General features: G+C 35.8%; 1 protein-coding gene across 3 annotated transcripts in view; it reads right to left on the reverse strand.

Annotated features, from left to right (window-relative positions):
- DENND1B (DENN domain containing 1B) overlaps nucleotides 1-25150 on the reverse strand; it is a 159559-nt gene that overhangs the window by 38338 nt on the left and 96071 nt on the right. For all 3 annotated transcript variants that reach the window (XM_061378960.1, XM_061378961.1, XM_061378962.1), the window contains 3 exons: nucleotides 14752-14852; nucleotides 9070-9115; nucleotides 7467-7568 (listed from right to left, as the gene is read on the reverse strand). In XM_061378960.1, coding sequence (XP_061234944.1) covers nucleotides 7467-7568; nucleotides 9070-9115; nucleotides 14752-14852 — 249 coding nt within the window. The remainder of the gene's footprint in view (nucleotides 1-7466; nucleotides 7569-9069; nucleotides 9116-14751; nucleotides 14853-25150) is intronic.

The raw sequence follows: 25150 nt of genomic DNA on the forward strand, positions 1-25150 counted from the left end.
CCATGCACCATGGGAGTACCTGCTACCACTGTTAAATAGTTGAGAAGTTTGCGTAAATTCAGTGTTACACTGCCTTTAGAATTGTCCTCAAAGATAAGAACATTTGAAAGGAGGGGAAAAAAAGTAACACCACCACTTAGGAGGCACCTGCAGTTAAAAAAAACCAAAAACAACAACAACAAAAAAACAACAAAAAATCAATTAAAAAATATCTATTTTAGTGCTTGATTTTTTTTTAATTTTTTTTAAGGAGGTCTTGTCTTTTTTTACTTGGCAAATGGCAATTGCTGATTATATAGAGTTGGGGGGAAAAAGAAAATTTAGATTTAGATAACTTACTTGGAGATACTTTGGAGAAAAAAACGTGTTATTCTGAAATGATGACAGTATTCTTTAAAGATACGTGGAATTAAACCCAGTTATAGCCTACATTCTCCTAATTTTCATCATGAGGGACATCGGGAGAGGTAGGTTACAGAGGATACATATTTCTACATCCTTTTGTATTGCAATATACCCAATAAAGCAATATTTAAGTTACTGAATACTATACAAAGCAATAAAGTTATGATTTAACAAAACATTGTAAACACAAGCTATCACCAGGACAGCTTTCGTTCTTTCAAAAACACATGCAAGAAGGAGTATCTTTTTGTTTCTTTATGCAAGCAGTCCTGACTGCTCTTGTAGATGATGACTGTAATTGAGGTGTCAGCCTAATTAACAACTAAACTTTGAATAATGCTAATGAGAACTGAACATGGCATCAGAGAAAAGACCAGCTCTACAGGTGATAAACCTTCATAGTAGTGACATTTTCCAGTGTAAAGTCACAGTTACTGTGATCTGATCAAAGAGAGAGACCCCCATTGGGTCCAATTATAACTATAGTTTTGAAAAAAAAAACTTATTGAGTTATGATGTTCATAATCTATGCAGAAAGGCCCTTACAGTATAGGTCTTTTCCCCATAGCTGTGATCTTTTCAATTTATATCCAAGCTCCATAGATCTAGATAAAAGTTTGGAGCCTGATTCGTTTAGCCCATGGAAAGCACACACCAATGCTCATTTATGTTTTTTCCTTACACCTCAAAAGAAAGAAAAAAAAAAGTACAAGTCTGAGTACAAAAATCTCTTTCACAGTTCAAGGTTGAAAAAATAAATGTACGGGTTTGGTTTGGTTTGGGGTTTTTTTGTTGTTGTTTTGAGTTTTTGCTTTGTTTGGGGGTATTTTGCCTTTTTTTCTGGATTGTATGATTATTTCAAAGTTATTAAAAGTGAGGTCAATTTAATCCCAGGGGAAATAAATGCATATATCCTTTGTAGAAGGGAAATCTGCCCATCAATGTCAGCTCAGTTGCATGAAAACATAAGCAGTAACATGAGAAAAAAAAAGAATTGTCAATCTTAAGATGTTGTCTCTGGCATGACAGACAAAGCCTAACTTTTCTAAATGCAAGGGAGGGAAAAAGTAAAAAATTCTCTATATTCTTTTAAGTCTGTATTCTTCTAAATTATACCTTGTGAGCTTGGGGGAAATTATGGCAGATGGTAAGACAAGAGAAGAAAGGAGGTAAAGATGATGTAAGAGCAGAGGATTTGTTGGATAATGTGGGAGAGGTGAAAGAAAATGGTATTTTCTGATTTTCTTAATTCTGGCAGGCTCTATGTACCCTAACATAAGTTGATAAACAGGATGCTTTAAGCAAAAAATTGTTATAAAGAACAATAGAAAGCAACCAATCCCCCGCTTCACTGCAGTATTCGTAAGTTATTAGTTCAGCAATATTAAGAACATCACAATGGGCTGTGGCAATTTAGAGTCAGGTGCTCCAGCACGAAAATGAATACATCAGATGCGTATTTTTGTGCTGCCATTCTGGAGGGAGTTTGAGCCTCAGAACTGCTATGCTGGAATTCAAAGAAAGTTCCTCCAACTTCTGCTTTTCTCAGGAGGTAATGGCAAAAGGCAGGAAGAGCTCTATTTGAGTATTCTGCAGAAGTACTAGGAGCACAGTGCTCTTAAGAAAAGGCCTCCAGAGATAATGTGAGCCACAACCCTGATTTCCCCATTGTCACAATTGGAGTCTGAGGCACCCTTGATACCTGCCTAGGTTTCCTTGCTGAAGTAAGCAAACATGGATGCAAAGGGACAGTGCTTACTCAGGGCTTATCCTAACACCAAGTGATGGCAAACCCAGCTGAACCTTTGGGTATGTTACCGGCAAGCTCTCCCAGCTCCACAGTTTAACCAAAGATAGAATGACAGTTATTACAGTCAACACAGTAGGTGCAGGTAAGAGACTGGGTGATTTGAACTACTTAGGAGGACCTGGTGCACAGCAGGATTGTGATTGCTTAGATCCATGAACCTAAAAACAAGACATCCCTTTGGTGACATTATTAATAGCTCTTAAGGTTTCAAAGAAATTACATAATTCTGACATCAAGCAAAAAAACCCACAAAACCAAGCACCATCTTTATCAAAATCTTTTCCTCATATATGATTTAATCCATCTACCTATGATTAAAATGCCAAGCTTCTTTCCTTCCATTCTTTGCATGCCTTAAGCAAAAATAGCCTTTTACAAAGTTGAAAAAGAAAAATAACTCAAAAAACAAACCACAGGGGTTAGAATGCTGTTAAAAGTTATTTATGGAAGACACTAGGAACCCATTTTAGAAATGGTATTATTAATTTACACTAGAAGCAAACAGTTTTTATCTTCTCCTAGCAACGGCTTCTCACAGAACGGTGGCTTCAGTGGATTGCTAAACACTACCAATGAAGAGCAATCGGAGCTTCAGGAGTGTTTAAATCAATAGCATAGTTTTTCAGAGATTTATTAAGTCACTATACTGATATGTGATTTAGCTTTCATATGGAATTAAGTATACCTAAATTGTAGAAACATATTGTGTTGGTCATCAAAACAAAAAGCAACATTTTTTAAAATAATCACCCTATGTCCTTTCTAAGATTCCTAAAATATAACTATCTGATCAGAAAAAAAGCATGACTAATCTCTCCAATATCAATGTGAGCAGAAGAATAGAACTGTGCATAAAGTTAAACAACACATTAATAATATCATATAACTATTACTCAAAGCCTTTGCTCCTGCAAAAACTTAAGCATTCAAATTTAAGCTCATATAGAAGTCTTCAAAGCATTTGTTGCCTGAGAAGTGCGGAACTATGCACTGGGGTTCTCAATGAGTACCAGATCTCTGAAAACAAGATATCCAGGTATTTCTCTGGTATCAGTGACAGTTATTATGCTTTAAACTTTTTTTTTGGTCATTCCCCAGCTCATATCACTATGAAATTAAGCCTGCTCTCCACAGCGAGAGAGTGAGAGAAGATAGCAGAGAAACAAAATAAAAACCTTACAACAAAATGGAATCTGATACGATTTAAAATCAATAGTGTTAATGAAAGGGCTTTTACATCTTTGATATTATCTACAAACACAGAATTTCAACATCTCAGAAAGCCCTCCAGCATTTAAACACAGATACTTGTTTAGATGAAAACAACTAAATACAAATGTTTTCGAAATTAGTTGTACTTTTTAATCTCGTATTCTACCTTTTAAAACTACGTCAAGGCTCAACAGGATCTCAGCTTAAAGAATTTATCCAAAATGATCAGTTGCCTCATAACACCGCAAACATAGAAAACTGCTCTGAGTTTCTAAAATATATTAGAAATAATTCTGGCTTTTTTTGGATGGCAAAACCACAGTAAATTATAATATGCAAACTTCACAAAAAAAACCCTTCTTCAGTTTCACTGCTATGTGTTGACCATAACTTCTTTATAATATTACCAATCATTGTATTTTCAGAAATAATTTGCACTCCCAGTAATTGTAGTAACTTTAATTTTCTATGTCAACTACAGCCTACTTCTCAAATGCTACTTTTAGAACATTAATGTTCAAATGCCCAATTAAACAGTGTTAAAATCCCGTGACTTTAGGAATCTCAAAACTAAAACTCCAAAACCCTGTTTAGATTCTGTATTGCATGACAGTAAGCACCACATGCTGCAAAAGCTACGCACGTTTCAACAGCTCTATAGATTTTACTGTTAACAATACTTAATGACAAGAGAAGATCCTAAAAACCTCTAAAGCCTGAAAATCATATGTATAAATTTCTGCTTTGACTATGAAGAAATCAATTAAGACTTGGCTGCTAAAAGCAATGCCCTCAATTCTCTAAGCTTTTTTAAAAAGCGTTCAAATTTGAGCAAAGGAGTAGTCTTTTTGTCAGTTACCTGCAAGCAGGTATTGCAGGATCAAGCCCAAAGCTTATAAATTTTTGTCTATGGTGTACACTAATGCATATACACTACAATTGTTCTTTTTTTAATGTCTTACATTATTAAAGTGGTGATCTATGTATTATTGCATTAGGAAATTTACTCCAATGAAGTCGCTACGTATTTGCTTTTTTTTTTCTTTTTTAAATTATAAAATAATAGACAAATTCACAGTGAAATGATGAAATTTAAAAACAAGTGTTCTTGTCAGAAGAGACGAAAAAGAGGGATTTTCCCCCCTCTAAGAAAACAAAGGATTCCTGAAAGTCTTGCACTGATTTATTTTTCCAATTTTAAATACTTTAGGAGTAGCGGAACTGCTACTGGCATGGTAGTATTTCTAACAGTCAATAAATCTAAAATATTATGTGTGAATATTGGAATGAAGCCATTAAGAAGATTACAGCATGCAACGCAGCAGAGGGTCCACATGAAAAAAGGACTGGTAATTCAGGACAACTGTGACCACTGACCTTTGCACAGTCAAGACCACTGGTCAGTCTGACAGAATAATAGAGTTCACATGCATAGAAAGTCATCTAGCCTGTAACTATAATTTAAATGCTTAAGTGAATGATTTAAAAATGCCTTTAAATCTCAGTTAATTTATTATACAGTTTATTAGATAATGCCATATAATAACTTTTTTTTCAATCTTAGATTTATCGTGAAAAAATACACAATCAGAGCATTTTAACAGACATATTACTTATACATGGGTAACCTATTAAATACCTATGCTGTGAGGACATCATCAGGCTTACTGATCAAAAAAATAATTACTCAATTTCCTTCAAACACAAGAAACAGTTTTGGAAAACTCCTTAAAAATACAGCATTTCGTTTATTAGGCTGAAAACTAACCTGGAATCAATTTTTGAAAGGGACAGTAAGCTTCTTTTATCCTTTCAGTTCTTCATTCTATTTTAACACTTTTCAGAGGTACTCACCATATTTTTTCATCAGAAGTTTTGCTGCCTTTGTACATTTACATACATAAAAGTTTATTTATATATGTTAATGTGTTTCACATGCAAGTATCTTTGACATTTGTTTTAATGTTTTAAGTCTAACTTACCATTTTGACTCTACACTCTTACGTCTTAAACTTTTTAACTGACATGGTAGCAGCTGCACTGGTCCTCATGAATGCAAAAGGAGGACAAACATGTTGTCATTTTATGAGCCAAACACAGATATTTTCAGTGCCTTTTGTTCCCAGGTTTTCCCACTAAAATTGTACATGTTTTCCATTAAGCTGTTTTAATTAAAGTGCTTTACAGACTGAAGTAGAGGAATAGATGGGAATATTCAAATTAAAAGCTTCATTATAAACCCCTCAAATTCTGCAAATATATTTATAGGTTGCTCAGTTTTTTTGTATATTAGACACCGAATCAAATATTTTAAGTCTACTGTATAGCCTGTACACTTGGATAACCTTCATTAACATTAATAATAGTAACATGCATATATCCTGGGGTAGAATATACTTCTAAATGTACAAAGATCTGTATCCTTATTTTCTTCATGCTAGCCTACTCATTTAAGAGATCATTCCAATATGCATCTATAAAATACATGAGAAGTCCCTCTCATTGCACAAACATTCATTTTTCCTGTTTGAAGGACCTCCAGCTACACCTCCAGTATCTTATGGAAGATGACGCCTAATTCTCAATTCTGCATCCAGCTATTATTTGACAAGAGGCATGTTCCTCCATGCCATTATAACCTCAACCTCAGACAACTGAATGCAAGGTCAGTTAAAATTACTGACACACCAGAAAAGACTCATTTTTTCCTTAACTGGTTATACTCTTGAACAATAGAGTACAGGCAAAATTACTGTACCTACGTGTAAGTGTATATGTTTGTATGCTTTTTCGGACACTAACATACTGAATCAGAAGAAAGACTGAACAGATGACCTATTAAAAATCCAGATTTTAACATGATTAAACTGAAAGGGAAATTACATTAGTATAATCCTCAAGAGTTTTATTTCTATTTTAATAAATATACACAAATCACCAACAAAACCAGAAGACATAGTATGTCACTACAGCACCTTAATTTGATTAAGAGAGTTAGGTTTTATGATTTACAATTTCAGAAAATGTAACTCTTTGATTTCACATTTTCATATAAAATTCTTTGTCTCAACAACCATTTGTGATAGCTCGAGCATCAATAACTAAATACTCAAAACAGTGGTTTCACAATGAAATGCTTTTAGAGCTCTATTGGGAAAAACAAGGTAAGTGAATTTTGTGACTATTTAAAATGATATACAGAGTATGTTCCCCTATAGGCAATAAGGATTAAAAAAAAAGGGGGGAAGGGAGGGGGGGACACCCTCTGCAAGATCAAAGTCCAGAAGGAACTGGCACTTAATTTATCATCCTTTACAGACAAAAGACAGTTTTCGTCATTTCAAAAGGATCTGATGTCTTTTATGACAAACTGGGTTTGCAGTTTAATTTACAAATAGAATTCTAAGTAAGCAGTCTTTGCTCTGCCAAAGCAAATGACAAACAGTATAGGTTTACATTCACGCAGCCCTCAGCAGGATAGAAGAGATTAAAATAAAACTGAAATAATTTAGAGAAAACAAATAAATGTTTCAGAAAGTTGAAGAAGATCAAAGCCTGAATTTTCTGACCCCAACTGTACAAGCATTTCTTATTATATTGACCACTGCCATCAGATCATTAATTAAAAGGAAAGCGCTGGCAGGTGGCAGGGAAGCAGAAGCCGATAATTGGCCCCCTTCTTCTTTTTGCCTTCAAAAACTCTCGTTCTTTTGCAAGACATGCCACTAGGCAGACAGAAATGCCTACTTTGTAATATAATGATTAAGATGAGATGAAGAGACTCTTGCGTTTAAAGCAGCTATGCCTAATGAATGCAGCTAGCTTTATAATTATGATCCTACTTTTACAATGAGAAATATGATGTTCCATTCAACGTCTCCTCAACTGTCAAAAAGCTAAAAATCTCAAATGTAGGGGTCTACACTTGGTGCTTTTCACCCCCTTATTCCTTTTATACCAGCAAAACCAGGCAAAAATAACTACTAGTAATTCAAGCATCTATATAAGAAAGAAAGAATTAAATACCCGTAAGACTCACCACTTCACCAGGTAGGTTGTTCAGGTCATTAAAAGGGGTTTCTAGAGTGTTTGTGTCAACATTTAGCAAAACCACATCCTCCAGTGATCTGTTTTTCACTCTCTGTTAAGAGGAGAAAAAAAAAAAAAGAAAGCGGAAAAGCATTTTACTATGGCATCCTCAGGAACTGCATTTTTGTTATCATGGGCTACATGATAAAATGATGATTCTACAAAGGACAAAAATGGCAAAGAATATTCTGAGCTTTACATGCAGAATTTGTGAATTAGATGCAGGATTCAGAGAAGCTTTTAAAAACCGTTCCTCTTCAAACAGTAAGGTTATATTAATAATCTCTGAAATATAAACACATTCAATAAATGAATACTTGAAAACCAAGATTTACACAAAGCACAATTAAATATATTGGAGCTATACATATCTTATAACAACACTTCATTCTCTCCTATTTGTGAAAATCAGATAGGATGTTAAGTATACAATCAGATGAAAACCAGAGAAAACTAAGTAATTATTTACAGATTTATGTAAGTCCCAAGCATGTGACACCTACTAGTATTATAGAAAAATGGATGAACAACCTTCCATCAATAGACTTGACTAGCAGCTAAGAATTAAACAATTTTTTCCTTTCAGGAAAAAAAAATAAAATGATGGAACTTTTTTCTGTATGGTCCTTGAATAATACAGAATAGTGCGGTCAAGGAGGAATTGGATGACTTTTTTTTCCAGAGCAAGGCTTTCTGTTCCATTATTTTCTGATGGAATAAGGAAAAAGATCCTTGTCAAGACACTACAATCTGTGTACGGAGGTCATATGAACCTGATTTGAGAGAACATAAGGCTATGCCTAGAGTTAAGAAGCGTACATGACAGAAGGCTCTTTTCTGGAAACACAAAATGCTAGTGGCTCAGACTGGAGGAGATCCTACCTCATCAGCTTAGGAAATGTGAGTTGCGCTTTAGAAACTGCTTTAGCAGAAATGTAAATCAAATAAATTTCTCTAAGAAATTATCTACTCTGCATGATAAACAGATTTCACACACAGGCTTAATGGTGTCATCAAACGGTTATGGATCGAGGCAAAGCTATTTATGACGCAGCTATTACTTACCTCTCAGGTGAGTTCTATTGTTTCATTATATGTTTTAATCCAAAACGGCTACCTCTTGTTTTTTGGCAGAAAATGCTCAGTTGTAAATTAATAGTTATGAAAGTTATGGGCTAAATTTTAAGAGAGACAGAATATAAATTATCTTGGAAATCAGAATGATGATGAATTCTGATTCATGCTGACTCCACAATAAATTTTAACTTTTATCATTGGGAAAATCTTTTGCTGAACCACTAAAAAACACTGGAAAAAACCTATCATTGAGCTATTAAGATAGACAGAGGAAGAAATCATGATGTAGAACTTACATGTGTCCATAAAATGCTTCAAAAGTAAGATTTCAGAGAGAAATTTTTTACTTTGCAAAGCACCTGAGACTTAAATTCTGTATGTCTCTATGCAGAGATTTTTCCAGAAGCTTGTCCACTATCATTTATGGCACACACACCTCAAGCTTACCAGTATGCAGAAGTGAATAGTAAACTTACCTCTATTAAGCTTAAGTGAATGCCAATTAGATAAGGCATTGGTGCACTGAAAGAAAAAAAGAGGAAAAGGTCAAGTTTTAAGTACCAACTAGTACAAAACAGGTGGAGCAAAAAGATTTAAAATCTTGGAGCGTAGAGTCCTTATTTATCATTCACTGTTCAGCATTAAATTAAGACAATTGCTACCGAATTTTTTACTAGACAAGGGTATTTATTTATTTACTCTGCAATAAGCATGACCACAAAATCAAAGGTAAAGTATGAGTGAGAAGATGTATACAGCTGGCTAACCACTTTGCCATACTGCATGGCAGAGCTAGCCTGGTAGCTGTTCCAAAAGCGGTCTGTCTCTAGAACTACACTGGTTTTAAAACACTATTCTGACGAATATTCTACAGGTTAACATCACCACACTGCAACCCAAAATTAATGCCACTTCTGATTCTGTGTGTGCTTCTGAAAGCCTTCCTTGGTGGGTGCTTGCAAGCTGTATAGTATCCTGTCTAACTTCAGGTAGTAAACTTCTCATTTACAATTTGAATAAGACAAGGAACTATGCTCTCAAAATAAAACAAATATCAACACAAAGCCTCTGGAGTGAGACCTCCTGCAGTATGCAAGCAAGAAACTGAATTAGTCAGTCTAATTCATCATGGTTTCCTATAATCTTCTCTTTCTTGATCTACTGAGTGTGTTCTGACAACATCAGGTTGAGAATATATTCAGTATCCAGTGCTGAAGGGAAAAAAAACATTCAACAATCACCATTACACTTTTGAGTACTGTGAGATTACTAAACATATTCACGCCAGAGAAGCAAGCAATACAGAAGATGGTTTAAGCAACTCAGTGGGAAATTAAATACTAAGAGACCAAAGAGAAAAACACTGAATAAAACCATTATCTGAAAAAATAAATGGAAGATAAGATGATTTACACAAAGCTACACAGATAGTTGACATATAATTGTATCATAATCTCCCGTTGTATTAATAATAATAAAACATAATAATAATAAAACAATAATCTCTCATTGTATTAATTTGATCAGGAATCTGAGCCACTCTCTGGCACCAACTGATTGGTGATTGACTTCCTAAGGCCCAAGGAAGGGCTTCACTGCGTAAGCTCCCAGCGGCCTTCTCAATTTGGTCCCACCTCTAGGTAGAAAAGTAGCAATTCTCACCTGCCTACCACTGCTGTCAGTTTTAGAAAAGCCTACATAGCCTATGGGTTAACCAGCTGCTCTCATTAACAGGAGAGGAGAGGTTAAAAGAAACAAACTAACAAAAAAATAACAAACCCATAAAACAAAACAAAAACAAACAAATAACCCCACCAAACCAAACAAAATCAAAACCTCAAAAAAAAAACCACTAACAACCCCTCGAAAAACCCCAGACAAACAAAGCAACTGACTGGGGTCAAAATAAGCTTTCATCATATTTATACTATCGCAATAAGGGTTTGCTGAGACTACAAACTGGTATGGAGTAAGGTTTCTAGGCAATGGGAACGCCAGAAAGAAAAATGGAGAGCCCTCTGTCCCCACATATATTTTTCTTAGGCCAACACCGCAAAAATTTTTGTACCTCTGATGACTTCTTCCAGTCTAAGACCTTAAGCCTTTCTGGATTAAACACAAATTACATGGAATCGTACAGAGCAGACACACATTTCTATTCAGAGAGGAATCGAACAGCTTTAAACACTCTCTAATTTTAAGAATGCTTTATACTACATAACATTCAACCAAGCTAATGGGAATGACTATGTCTGACATGTAACAAAGGATTCATATGCTGAATATGAAGCAAAATGCATCCTCAGGTTCATCACATCAGAGTATCTTAGTGTTACAAATAACATGAACTGGAGAAACTATAGTGAGAACAAGTGCTATATCATCTGTGCATTTTATGCACAGTTGTTTCCTTGTACACCAACACTGTTCTAGCAGCTTCACCAGGCCTGTACTGACTTAAAATAGCTGACAACTTGCTCCACTAATAAATCTGTCATTTAAAAGGGTAGCGTATACCTCTTTTCTATAGAACAAAGCAACAGCTACATCATTTCAATTTTGAGAAGTTAACAGAATAAAGGTACAAAGCTAATTAGATAAACATCTTAAAAATTCAGGAAATAAAAATTGCAGGTAAAAGCCTATTTGATCATTTTCAGCAAAGAATGACTTTTATTACTGCTGGATTCTGAAGCCTTAACAGCAGAGTTTTGTAATATGTACATGAAATTGCTTACTATGACACTATTGGGAGCTACTATATAGTTTTCCTCTTGCTTATGCATGTTACTACCAAAAATGTTATTAATCTACAACATCATTGGCTAAAATAATTACTATGTTGTAATAAAAAGGCAAGTTAATTGGAAAATAATTGTGCCATTCTTATGAAAACAGGTGTGCATATAGCCCAATTCCGAAGAGACCAAATCTCATAAAAAGATATGTTGTAATTGCAACTTGAATTTTCTAATTGCATTATATTCTTACCACAGCATCAGTAGAACAGATGCTTTATCATGCACAGACAAAGCTGTCATACATTTTTATATCAGTGCCTTAGTTTGCCAAGAAATTACATAGAAATTTGATGAAACTGGCTTTCTCCTTCAGAGGAATTTATGTGAATATAATTACTATATCAATGCTCAAACTCAGTTTTTATAAAAGCTTTCTCAAAAGCCAGCTATCTACTGGGCTGAGCGTACCAGCATCTTTTTGCTTAATTGCAGAAGAAAAACCAATTCTTAAAACAATATTCAGAAAACTAGATTTTTTAGTTAACTGCTTTCAGTTTTCTTCCTCTAAAAAGAGGAAAGAGCAAAAATGAAAATTACTTTCACTGCCTAATATTTTGCTACCTTTTAGAAAAAGAAATGTCTTTTTTTTTTCCTTTTTTTTTTTTTTCTTTGGATAGTTGTTCCAAGTCTCACATTGGAGGTCTCATAATGAAATTCAAGGCTGAAATAAGCTATGGGGTGGTAGGGCTGGAGGGAACCATCCTGAAGCAAATAAATACACAGCTTGTTCACACACCAGACCTTGAAAGTACTCATAACCCGGCCAATCCTGATGGTGTCACAGTCCACACTGATACTCAGTTTTCATGGGCTTGGACTGCTTTGTGAACATCTGTTACATCTAAAACCAGTCCGTATATCAGATTGCCTCATTAGAACCTAAGACGCATTTTGATTAAAGGCAAATGGAAGAATTTAAACAATTTTTAATATAAATCAGCTTTACTGATCTGCAATAGATTTAAATGTATTTAAAGTTTGTTTAGAAATAGCCTTCCTCACTTAGAACAAACAAAATTATCAAACTGATACTCATTTGAGCACCATCTCAGAACAACACCAAGAAAATGAGAGTTCCTGGGAGACATCCCAACAAAGTCCAAGTGAAGCAATGACAATGTAGTTTCTAGGTATGAAAATGCACGTTAAGCTAAAAAGAAAAAAAACACTTTTATAAAAGAACTTTGCTCCACCAAAATGACATAAAAATGAAAATATAAAAATTATTTAGAAAATTACTTTATTAACTTTAGGTTCACACAATCCTCTTTGACTGCACACTAGGTCTGGTCTAACATAAAATTTGACCTTATGAATTCATTAAGTTTTCCTAACTTGATATATTACATACCTATGAGGAAAACACTTCTTTACAGTTAATATGCTGTAACATAAGGAAAGGTAAGTATTTCATACGGTTTTGCTACATTATTCCAACCTGCCTCACAAAAGAGCAATTCAAACCCAGACATGATCAGACAGAGAAATGTAAATGCACGAAAAATCTGAGTTAAAAGGTCTGAATTCTAGTTACTGTGGTAAATACATCAGTTGTGCATTTCCTTTCATGAACTTTGTGTCTCCATTAGAACATCTCTAAAAATGTGAATTTTTTTTTCCCCACTCTTATTGTGCTACTGTGAAAAAGAGATATAAATGAGTTTTACAAGTTTAAGAAACTCCATGCTTCTTTTTAATGAGTAAAAAAATTCTCAGGTCACGCCACAATGACCTAGAATCTCAACTATTATCATCATCACAAGAAGCTGTGTACAGCATCTAACATCATTATTTCTGGAAACATTATCTGTGCTTAGGAGGGCAAATAAAAAAATCTTCCAGGATTCAGGATGCACTCTGCAGGGTACAGCTTGAATAGAGGTGTTGATCTACACAGCATTTATGGATGATACTGAAGAAATTACAAAGCTTCTGGTGGTAAGCTCAAGCAATACAAAACCTAAACAAATACATCGAAGCTCTACTCCCATTTTGGTGAATTTTATCAAAGCTAGGAGGAAAAACAATTAGGACAGAGCTTCTTCAAAAGAAAACTATCATTAAAGATGAAAGGCTTAGCTATAGTTGAAAGTAAAGGGAGAAGTGGGAGAAGAATATTTGATTTCGTTTTGAAAACAATAAATAATATACACATTAAGTATAGGTACTACAACAGAAGAAGCTATACCATGGGCAAATATTGTAAACTTGAGGAAAAAACAATCAAAGAGACATAAGGAAACATAATGAGAATTTCTCTGAAAACAGTAAGTTCAATAGACTGGGTAGAGTTCAACGGCACATCAATACTTATAGGCTCCAGGAAAAAAACCCAACCAACCAAACAAGAAAAACACTACCAAACTACCACAAACATACAGCCCAGCAAACATACAGGCATGATTCATTTCTGTGAAGAAAAACATTAACAGAAATGCAGACTTGTGTTGGTAGGCATCCGATTTGGACTCAGGTTTTATACATAAGAATAATTTCTGATCTCTAAAATTACTTTAAATGGATCATTTTTCCACCACAGATCCATAGGGTCTAGTTAAAGTGAAAGTCTCCAGGGATGAATACTCCTGGTTTAAGTACTTTAATGGAAAGTTTTATTTGATATCATTGGCACTACTACAAATAAAAGACAGTAGATGTCTTCTTAGCCTGAAATCCTGAAACACAGGCATCCGGAAACACCATCCCTTGAATGACCAGAAGTGACTCAAAAGGTGATTTATTTTTTTTTTCTTGTTTAAAATTTGCCAAAACCACAAAGTCTATAATGTGAATAGAAGCACAACAGGAAAAACAGAATTAATAATGAAAATTTCCTAAGTACCAAAAGGAGACTTTAAGCTCATTTGGGAAGGTGCTGGATCTGATCATGAACCTGGCAGAGTCTAAAATACGAATATTAAATTACTGTATAGTCCTAATGGGAACATTGATTCCTACTAACATCTGATTCTTGAATAACTGATCAGGTTTTGTTCTCTATACTTCTATCAGTATAATTTATCTCAAGTTAAAATAAATGCTGAATAAAAGAAAGCCATAAAACAGTCACATTTAAATTACTGAATGCATTCTCTAACAATAAAACAGGAAGAGTTTTTATAGACATGATTCTAAATGCTGCATTGATAACAATAAGCACTGTAATTCAAGGTATCAACTCAAACACCATGTAAAAACATGCTGAAATAGCTCTGTTTTTTAAGCACTGGCTCAAGTATTTTCGTAAACTGGATCCAGTCTATTCAGTCACATAAGTAGTTAGTCTTTACATCAGTAACTCAGAATTACAGAAAGGAAATAATCTCAGAAATGAGGGTAACAGGTTAGCTGTCTTACCAGCAGTAGTCCAGAAGATGTGGAGGAAGCACTGGGATGTAAATGTGTTGCCAATACATTGGATACAACAATGCAGCTGACGCATGAACACAAGCAGTTAACTAAAAATAAAAACACACACACAGAATTTGCAACAAAAAATATGAATCAAAAGAAAATACAAAATATTAAATTAATTTTCAGACATGCAAGAATCTTAACCTCCCCCAAACACCTATTACAGCACTCTTTAAATTACTTATAAGTGCTGAAATGCACTGATGAAGAACTCGGATACACACATACAACATTTGCAAGAAGTCAGGCTAACAAGTGAATTAAAAGGTAGACCTGCTCAGCTATTTCCTCGAACAAAGGAAAATAAACATGCACTACTTGATGCTTATCATGCTCAGATGCAGGTACTGCCATGAACACACACAATTCAAGCGTACCCCAGCTGCACTCAGCTCAGCTGAGCAGGAAAGACTCAGCAGAGCTTTTTGGTTCACACTTCCACTGTTTGGAACAACTGGAATTGATCTTTACCTGCATGAAGCTGCAGAAGAGCACTAAACACAAGAACAAGATTAACTCATGTTTTAAATAAAGCTGAAGTCGGTGTTCCCTGTGACAGCAAAGCAACACTTCATTCTGTTGGTTTGTTGCTTTTTTTTTACAGTTTTCCAAAACTCCCTTCCCAAAGTAGAGACTGCCAAGGCTGGTGTTAGCATTGCCAAAAAATGAAGGACTCCTTAACCAAGAAAGGTGTTACAATCCATTTTCCATACAAAATGGACACCCCTGTTTTTCTAAAACAAAACGGCAAACAAAAAAACACCCACTGCCCCCCAAGAAAAACCTATGAAGTGATTAGAAATGAGGTCAAGTTCAGTTCTGAAGTGACCAAAATAACCTGCAATACCTAACGAATTCACATTTGATCCATCAAATACCACTTTGTTATCAGGGAGTCATGCAGATTATTTTATTATGCAGCCACAGTTACAACATAATGAGGAAACATCAAGACTGTGTCCAAAATAAGGCAGCCTGCACCCAGCACATGAAACACTACACACTCCATCTAAAAATAAAAATAAAGAAAAATAAAAAAGGGAATGCCCATGTAGAAGTCACCAAGCTTATGGAAAAAGACAATATTGTCCTAATGTTTTATATCACACCAAAATTACTGTCTGAGGTTAAGTTGATAATAGCAGTGTTTATTACACTTGTACTTTCATAGTAACAAAATAAAGAGCTAAAAATAAAACGTAAATCGTGTCCCTACAGCAAATGCTAAACCAGTATGGATTCTATAGGGGAAAAAAAGAAAACCTCTTTGTGGAACAGAGCAGCAGTTAAAGCTTTCATTCCCTGGCTGTCTTGGACATTTAGACCTGTAAATAAAATTTATACTGCCATTTTGTACATGTATTTTTATACTAAAAATGAAGAAAAGTAATTGTAAGACCATTGCAGCAAAAATCTTGGACCATTACAATTTGTGCAGCATAGTTTGCTCAGCACTCAGATTAATATAACACGATTAAATATGGAAAAGAAGAGGGTCTGAAAGCTCCTGAGGGATATAATTAGGGCAAATTGCCAAAGAATGAAACATGAGCCAGTCAGGAGAGTCTGGAAGCTGCAGTAGTACCAAGGGACTTGAATGTTCGACAGTTGGAGCTCCAGTAATGTGTGAACTGCGGGTTAAGGTATCAGGAGACCCTGTTCACTGACACACAGAATGTCACTATTGACCAGCGAACTGCCCAAGCCTGACAGCTACACTAAGCCAAGTATATCATAATTCTGTATTTAAACTCTTTGTTTCAAATGAGCATCTCATTTCTTACTTTTACATTAAACCTCCACAATTACTCTCATTTTAGACTTATAATAATGGCTGTTTTGTTACTAAGAATTAATTGTTTGGGGGGAAGAAATAAATGAGTATCTTATCCCCCTTCTACACAGTGGGATTTATGAGTTTTATTTCCATATTATCTAACACTACTGTGGCACAGTCAAGCTCAGCATCATCTTTTTTTTCTCTTTTACTCAAAATGGATATGGAATTACTAATTAGTATCTTAACATACCATTGTGCATTGTATATAAATTTCAAGCTGCATCTATCTATATAAAAATTAGCATTTTGTGTATTTCAATCACAGACTGAAATAAAGCTGACCATACATTATCACAGATATCCCCCAGTGCATACAGTTGGCTCCTCCTCCCTCTTCCTCTTAATCAGCATTCTTAAATTATGAATCAAGATGATTGGACTATTTGCATGAAGAAGTATTTCCTATCTTATGCATATCTCTGTTATATTTTAGTTATCACTTTAACAGGGGAAGTGGATAATTCCTTAAAAAACACTTGAAGTTTTATTAACTCTCCTCTTTTACAATCTATATTTTAATGTGGCACCCAGACTAGCATCTATTTAACATTTAGAATTTAAAAACATCTACTGAATTTTAGCATTTCTAGCAGGAGAGTTAAAGATTTGATTAATCACACCCCAAGTTTTTGTTGTACTGTTCCTCGCTTTTTTATTTAATAACATCTTAATTAAACATTTCCATCTACGCTGCTGCAATAGGTTTCCAAACATTTTAGTATGGCATGAACATGTTTTATAGTTTCCTGTTGAATACAGCCTGTAATACAAGCAGCTATGGGATTCTGCTGCTCTTCAAACTGTGTGACATTTTAATACTGTGTCAACTCTGCCTTTAAGCAAATACTGATAATTATGGATTTCATATTAAAAATTGCACACTTTCTGGCAAATTCTCCTTTTGTCTTTTTTACTGTTTCAACAGTGACTGCATTTCTCAAATGCATTATCTATTTAAATACCTTACCTCTAACTGACAGATTCACTCTTCTAAATAGAATAGGGACTACTGCAAATCTAGGAATAATGCTGCGTGTCTTAAGTAAGCAGACAGTTCAAGAGATCTGAAAAGCAGTCAGTGAGCAGGTAGAGCCGACTGCCTACATCTGAACTCAGAAGACTATAAAGGCAACACTGGATTTGGGGGGTGTCTGATAGCACCTGTGCTTGGGAGCGGAGCCAGCCAGAGACCCAGCAGGGACCCTGCAGAACACTGAGGGAGGAGGTGGTCAAGCAGAAAGCACAGCACAAGCTCCTAGCTGCAGAAATGAGCATCTGTTGCTTGACCAAGTGCTGAGATCTTTTGCAGAAAGCAATTCTTTACGCTATTTAGGGAAAACAGCATTTGCATGGAGCCTGTCTGTTGATTGCTATCTATTCTAAAGGAAATCATCAAAATTTAATAAATAATTAAATAAATGGAGTAAAAAAGATAAATGTCATAGATCAGAAAAAAAGGATCTTTTTCAAGACAGGCAGTTGTTATCCTTAATTGAAGTAATATTCCAGGCTGTGCACAACCTTACCTATTTTATCAGCAACAACTGGAGAATACATCAACTGTGATCCCCTTTTATAGATAAGCTTGCTTGCTATAGATATGCAAGCTGAAAGCATCTGTCCAACAAAATTTGCTATATATTTATGTATATACACATATACCGTTGCTCAACTCTGTTGTTCGCTAAAAACTGCTTAAATTATAGCCGAACAGTGACGCAGAACCTAATCACTGCAAATATGATAGCTTATTCCATGTTTTGAAGCAATAAATGAAATTGACGCATCCTCCTATAGTCCACTGGATTAGAAAAGGCCTACCAGAATTGTGTTTCTATCCATAAAATGGGCAGGCAGTTTTTAAGTGAAGTTTTTGTCTGCTGAAATTCATTTAATATTGAACAGAACTTTTAATATTTCTGCTTCCAACATTTTTTAGACTGTTTTTCTCTATTTCAAGTAATGTATTCTAGTTTGAATGGTTCTGATTTAAAAAATAAATCTGATTATCATTTTAAAATCTAAGTAATATAAATCACATAAACAACATGGGTCAATTGACCTACTCAAAAAAACTTCTAACTAAAATTTCAGTGTTCAACCCTCAGACTAATCTGAAATCGCTAGCTTTTGTATCAGACATGAAGTTTCCTGACCCATTCCCTCAATAATGAATTTACTAACATTACTGAGTAGAACTGAAAGTTTCAGCCCGTTTTGGATCTATTCTGACAAGACACTGAAGCCAGCATCACTATATAAGCTTTCAGCACCCTGCAAGGAAAGTATGTGTTTTTTCTCCAGAGTTTCATAGTGATTCTGAGACAATAATTTTATCTTTGCCTCCAGAATAACAAACAAATAAATAAATAAATAAAAAGCTGGAACTATGCGCCTGGCAATAGCAGAGTTTCCCCAAATGGTGAGAGACCACGTTACAGTCTGTTAGCAAAATTCATTACGGAAAGTAAAATAATTACTACCAACCCCCTGCAAGACCAAAATAATGCACAAATCTTCGACATTGATGAGTTACTTTCCACCTTATGGCAATAAACAGCCACTTGGGATGACTGTTGTTCCAAATCTACGCACTGCTGAACAAGAACCATCAGGAAAAGTTTTAGTTCATGACTTGATCAAAGCTGGTTTACCTGCTCCTGGGAACATGAAGAGGGCAGCTCCTCCCTATCCCTCAAGTGGATGCAGTAGTTCTGATGTGTGTGTATCTGCTTACCTCAAAGCTCACTTCCATTAATGAACTTTTCCACTTTGGATATCAAACAGAATGGCCTCTTTTTCTTTCCTTTTCTTTCTTTCTTTCTCCCCAGTTTTAGATTTTGCTAAAACACTGACAAGTCTAGAGCCATACTACTTTGGCTGAAACTTGCTGCAGATTCACACATATGCTTATTTGATACCTATTATTCACATGACTTTAATGAGTAAAACAGGACAATAATTATTCTGTATCCCGCATATCCTGGCCCAAAATTACCTGGCAGTAACCTTTTATCTATATAAATTATTTTCTACAAAAAGGCAGAACATAGGTGGCAAGATCTGTACAAACCACAACGCACAAACTAGAAAGGCAGAAACTGATTAGCAGAATCTTGTCAGAAAGCCAAAAACAGCAACAGAAGTTGGACAAAATTCTGAAGTGAAATTAACCTGTGATACTATACAACCTTTCACAAGCTACTGTAAGCAGCTAAAGAATTACTGTGATGAAACCATTTCCTGAAAAATCCACAAGCACTGTCAATCTCTGTCAACACCATGTCCAGAAATGGGTTCTGCTGTGCTCTCTCCCTCCTCCCTCACAGCCTCACTGGGCCAAAGAACTGTTTCCCTCCCACTGCCTTGACCACACATATGTTGAAAGATGCCAAAGATTCTGTTTAGTTATCTCATCTACTTATTAATACCTATGGCAATAAATTGTAGGGGACAGGTCACCATTCCACCACATTTACAGTAGTTTTTAACCTGGACCAACTCTTATTGCTGTTACCCCAACACTCCCAGTTCACAAGAACTATAGCAAAACCATTACCTGCTTCCTGAAAGGGTAACAGATGTACAGGTGAAAGGAGTCCCCTCCTCTACATTATTACATCTCCTAAGATTACAAGCTTTGTTAGAGGTGCATCCATATCTAAATCCCATTTGATCAGGAATGAGATCAGGCACCAAACCTGTGACAGATACTTAAACAGCTATCAAGACCTACCTTCCCATCCATTTCTTGAATAGGTGGGGGAACCTTGCTGGGGAGTAGAAGTGGGAAGGGAGCCTTTGCTTTCACTAGATTACAACAGAGCATAAATCCCTTCCCAGCTCTAAAGAATGAACAGTGGAACTGAATGACAAGCTTAGTCCATCCTGCTGGCATTGGTGAGAAGTCAGAAGTCACTAATGAAAACAAAATTCAGCAAAAAAAGATAACAGAATATACTGTTCAAGCCATGATATACAAACCCATTTCTCATGCATTTCTTTAATTTAGCTCCTGGCTAATTGTTTCCCATCTGCCATCCCCATAATCTTTAAGAAGAAAAAGAGAGAAGACCTTAAATGAGCCATAATGCATTTTCCTCCTGTTGGCGAAATGTGACCCCCAGCTCTCCTCTCTCACAGGAGGCAGGCAGGAGAAGGGAAATGTATTTCTAGTCTCCAAATGAAAAATTCCACTTTTTCCACTGTGAAAATTAAATGTGAAAAAAGAAAACACAAATATAAAAAAACTTAATGTCCCCTGCATTTGTTTTGGGGGGTGGTTTTCCAGTACTACCCACTTCTTATCATTATTTCTGAGGGGGAGGAAAGGAAGGATAAAAGTGTTATTCATGAATATGACAGCACTTCATATACAATCAATTTCATTCTTTCCTTGCAATTCTTGATTTCCAAAGCAGCATTATGGCTCCATTCTTGTGCACTAGCTTGGAAGGGAAAAGAAAAGACTGCAGACACGGTTTGTTCCTTGCCTATGGCTCTGGAAGTGACATGTTTCCCAGCAGTGGAAGCTGAGCACAAAATAAAATTGAAGTGGTAGCGGACAGGTGAGCACTCAACAAGGAATACCACTTGCACACTGTACCTATACCAAGGACATGTCACTTCTGATATTGGTTTATCCTACAATAAACTAACTATGCTTCTTTATATGATCTGTTCAATAATTTGTTTCCTCCTATTTCTTCATTTCTGCACGTTCTTGATAATTTGTTCATTCTCATTTTGACATTCATTTATTTCCCAACTTCATCTCCTCCTCTCTCACAAAAACACAGAACACAAACATGCACATCTTTTTGTCCCTTTTCCTGACTATCTCCTAACTCACCCTTTCCTCCCTCCTTTATTTGATGACCTGTCTTCATGCAGGAAGAGCTAGTTTCCCATAAAACAAGGGAGTTCTACAAATGTTTCTCACTTCTGAAAGGAAAATGTCCAGGAAAATAATTTTTATTAATCTTTTCTCCCCTAGAGCAACTCCATGGTATGTTTTTCTGCCATACACTAATTAAGAAGCAGCAGGGAACGGCTTCCTTATGAATAGCTGACAGACAACTTATTTACTGTGAGCAAGAGTAGACATAACCACTGAGTTTTGGAAAAAAAGAGTGATAAAGCAGCAGTGGCTGTGAAAAAAGGGAAATCTTGCCATAATGGCACACTAGAACAGAGAGCAGATATTACACTCACACACCCTTCAATAACTTGTCTTCACATCTGATGCTTCACATGACCCTCAATGACTTCAGCGGTATTGTTTTTAGGGGGTGAGACAGTCCTGGTCGACAGAATACAGACACTTTCAGTTCTCATACAGTCCAACCACAAGAACTCAGCACTGATAGGCTTCTCTTAGACTGCATATGCACACAGCAGCACCTGCACTGGCTCTGCACAGCATTTTGTTCTGGCAGATTCTACTGAATTGCCAAAGATTATATGAATTGGAAAAAGAAACAACTTTGGCCCATATTATGATAATCTTTGAGTTCTCATGGAAGTGCTAAGAAGTCACAAATATAACTCTGAAATGATATTTTTTTTTAGGACTGTCTTTCTGTCTACGTGCTTTTATGGTGTGGTCTGGTTTTGTTTCGGGTTTTTTTTCAGGGGGGTGTGTGTGCGTGTCTTGGGGGTTTGGCATTTTATTTTATTTTATTCTTTTAATAAACCCCAATGAAACATGTTCTTGGTTTACATAGGTGGCAGTTAACAACAGTCTGCTACTTTTTATTGTTGCCCCCCCTTAGTAAAAGAGAAATAATTTAATGATTTGTTGACTACACATTTCAATTTCTTTTCACAAATTATTTCACAATTATTTTTCCTAATGTTATGCCGTGGCAATGGGAAAACTATTGCAAACTTCAAGACGGGAGAGCCTTCCAGGTCTGGCTGTATATCCTAACCACATTTTGATTCGATACTGACATCACATAGTTTCATTGCCAGAAATACACTCCTTACAGGATCCCAAGGGGACTATAAATGCACCCACAACACCCACTTCTCCCCAGTTTATCTCAGACTGCTTACACCTGAACTATTAAAATCTAAATAAGTTATTAAACACCATTCCTCATCTACTCCCAGACCAAATGGTCTAATTGACCTAATATTCCAAAATGACTTCTAATTATGCTTCTGGGAGTTCAATGAGTATCAGTGGAATATCTGTTCTGCCTTGCAAGTTAATAATAAATTCCCATCTATTTCTTGTTTTCCAAGAACTAAATTTAGCCCTTGCACATTTCTGCCCACTATGTACTACATTGCAGGAATTTGAGATATAAATTAAATTTTAAATCTACTTCTTTTCATCATTAGAACAGTATTATTTACCATGGATCTGCCATACACATCATAAATACATTTTTAGATAAAATTGTGACAGCACTACAGTGCACAATTCAAATAAATTAGATGCTTTAGTTTGTTTAATCACAATTAGGAGCATCACCCTAGCATAAGGCAATGTGATCACATGACCAAGCTGTATGACAGCTCCCAGTGCTACTGGTTTTTCCAACATGGATGGCCTGTATGGAGCCAACTGTTCCACTGTCTTGGATCTTTAGTGTGCACCAGAGAAGAGGCTCCATAAATAGCCAGCTTTGGACTTAGAAACATAAAAATACAAAAGAGGAGCTATATGACTTTCCAAGCTCCACACTAACATGCACAGTGTGCTCCCAAAACCACACCCCAGTGACTTCACCCAGCCATAAAGTGCTGCTTGGCAGCTTTTAATCATATCAATGAATCTCCAACGTGTAAACCACAAAGAGATTTAAGTGAAGTGAGAGAAACAGATAATCAGCACAGTTGTTTTCCGATTCACTTGCCAATATCACTGCTTTGGGACATATGGATTTTAGATTAAACTTAATCTCAGATTTAGGGTGAGTTGCAGGACGAGTGAAAAGATTCATAAAGACAAGATATTCAGAGTGAGAGATGTTTTGCTTTCTCTAGTGGCTGGTATTACATTCTCCAAGGAAATTCCACATCTTCCCAGTGCCTGAGCAACCATGAACAGCATGACCATACTTGAAGACTAACACGGCAAGGAACATGAAGCCACCACTCAGTACACCTCACTAATGCAACTGCAGAAAGCTCTCTGTGCATATAAGCAACATTAAAAGTGACTGCACAAATGTATGTTTGTGTGTAAATTTATATTCAGTGCTTCTTCACCACAAAAAAGAAAATTAAAAAAATCTGTATTGTTTATTGACATATACATTTGGTTTCAAGGGGATCACCAGAGAAGCCTACAGGCACTACAAAGCAGAACTTTGTAACCACCATGCTCTCAGACACATCAGACTTGTACTACCTGAAACAAATACTGGTCAAAATGGAGATAATGTTTAGGCATTTGCTTTAAAGTGTAGCATCCTTTCCACCTGCCAGTGTAGGCCACAGAAGATACACTCTAGTTAGCATATTGCTGACAGGATGATGAGAAAGCTCCTGTCAGACACTGGCCAGCCGGGTGTTTGAGACAAAACGCACAGCCCCAGCTGACTAGTTAGAGAAAGACTGGTGAGGTACAATTACAGAGGCATATGACAAGCTTTCATGCTTGAATGACTTGAGAACCGATGACATGGCTTTAAACAGCAATCCTTCCTACCTCCGGTCACAAAACAGCAATAAGTCAACTGATGCACTGTTGTACAGTCATGATTTATTCCTTTGCTTTGAATACATGAGAGTGTGATATGATGTTCTGGTAGACTACCACAGCAGGTGCACTTGGGGCTAAAACATCTAGGGCCTGCCTCCAGCATGCATAAAATCAATGCCATAGTTCAGCCTTCCTGGAAAAGCCATCCCCAGCACTTCAATAATTTATAGGAAGACTGAATTAAAAAAATTATTTGCACTGAAACTCATACAGCTCTATGCAACGAATAATAACACATGCAGATGCATCAACGTGTGAGGAAACAGTGCTGTGCAAGAACATACAGAATAACATTTAGGAAAGGTCTTCCTTTTACAGCTAAAGCGAAACAACAGCCACCTCTGTGAATAGATCAATTCCTTTGTTTCATTCATCCTTTCACTTAATCCAAAGCCATATAATTTGTTTTCTCTTTCATAGTTTGCTGTTCAAAAGCCAGAAATGGTAATTTTTGCTAGAAACATCTTACAGAGCATAATCCTTCAGGCTAGCTGAATCCATCTCACTCTAAGCCTGAAGTAAGCTGTGAGGTTGCTGATAATCACATTATTAAAGTGGTTGGAAAGTCAAGCTAATAAAAGAATCAACAGTTAGGGGAAATAATGACCCAGAAGCTATGACAGAAAGAAGTGGTGGGAAGTTTCCGCTTACATCTTCATAGGAATTCGCAGGGCAAATAGACAAAGATCTCCACCAAAGAACTTAAAGGGGTAAAACCACAGCAAATCAATTTAAAGAAAGATGCAAAGAATACCTAATAATTGTAAAAATCAGAAGATTAA

The sequence above is a fragment of the Neopsephotus bourkii genome, unplaced genomic scaffold, assembly GCF_033783945.1.
Source record: "Neopsephotus bourkii isolate Nb327-2 ecotype Australia unplaced genomic scaffold, CSIRO-AGI_Nbou_v1 NB_1768, whole genome shotgun sequence".
Taxonomy (NCBI): Eukaryota; Metazoa; Chordata; class Aves; order Psittaciformes; family Psittacidae; genus Neopsephotus; species Neopsephotus bourkii.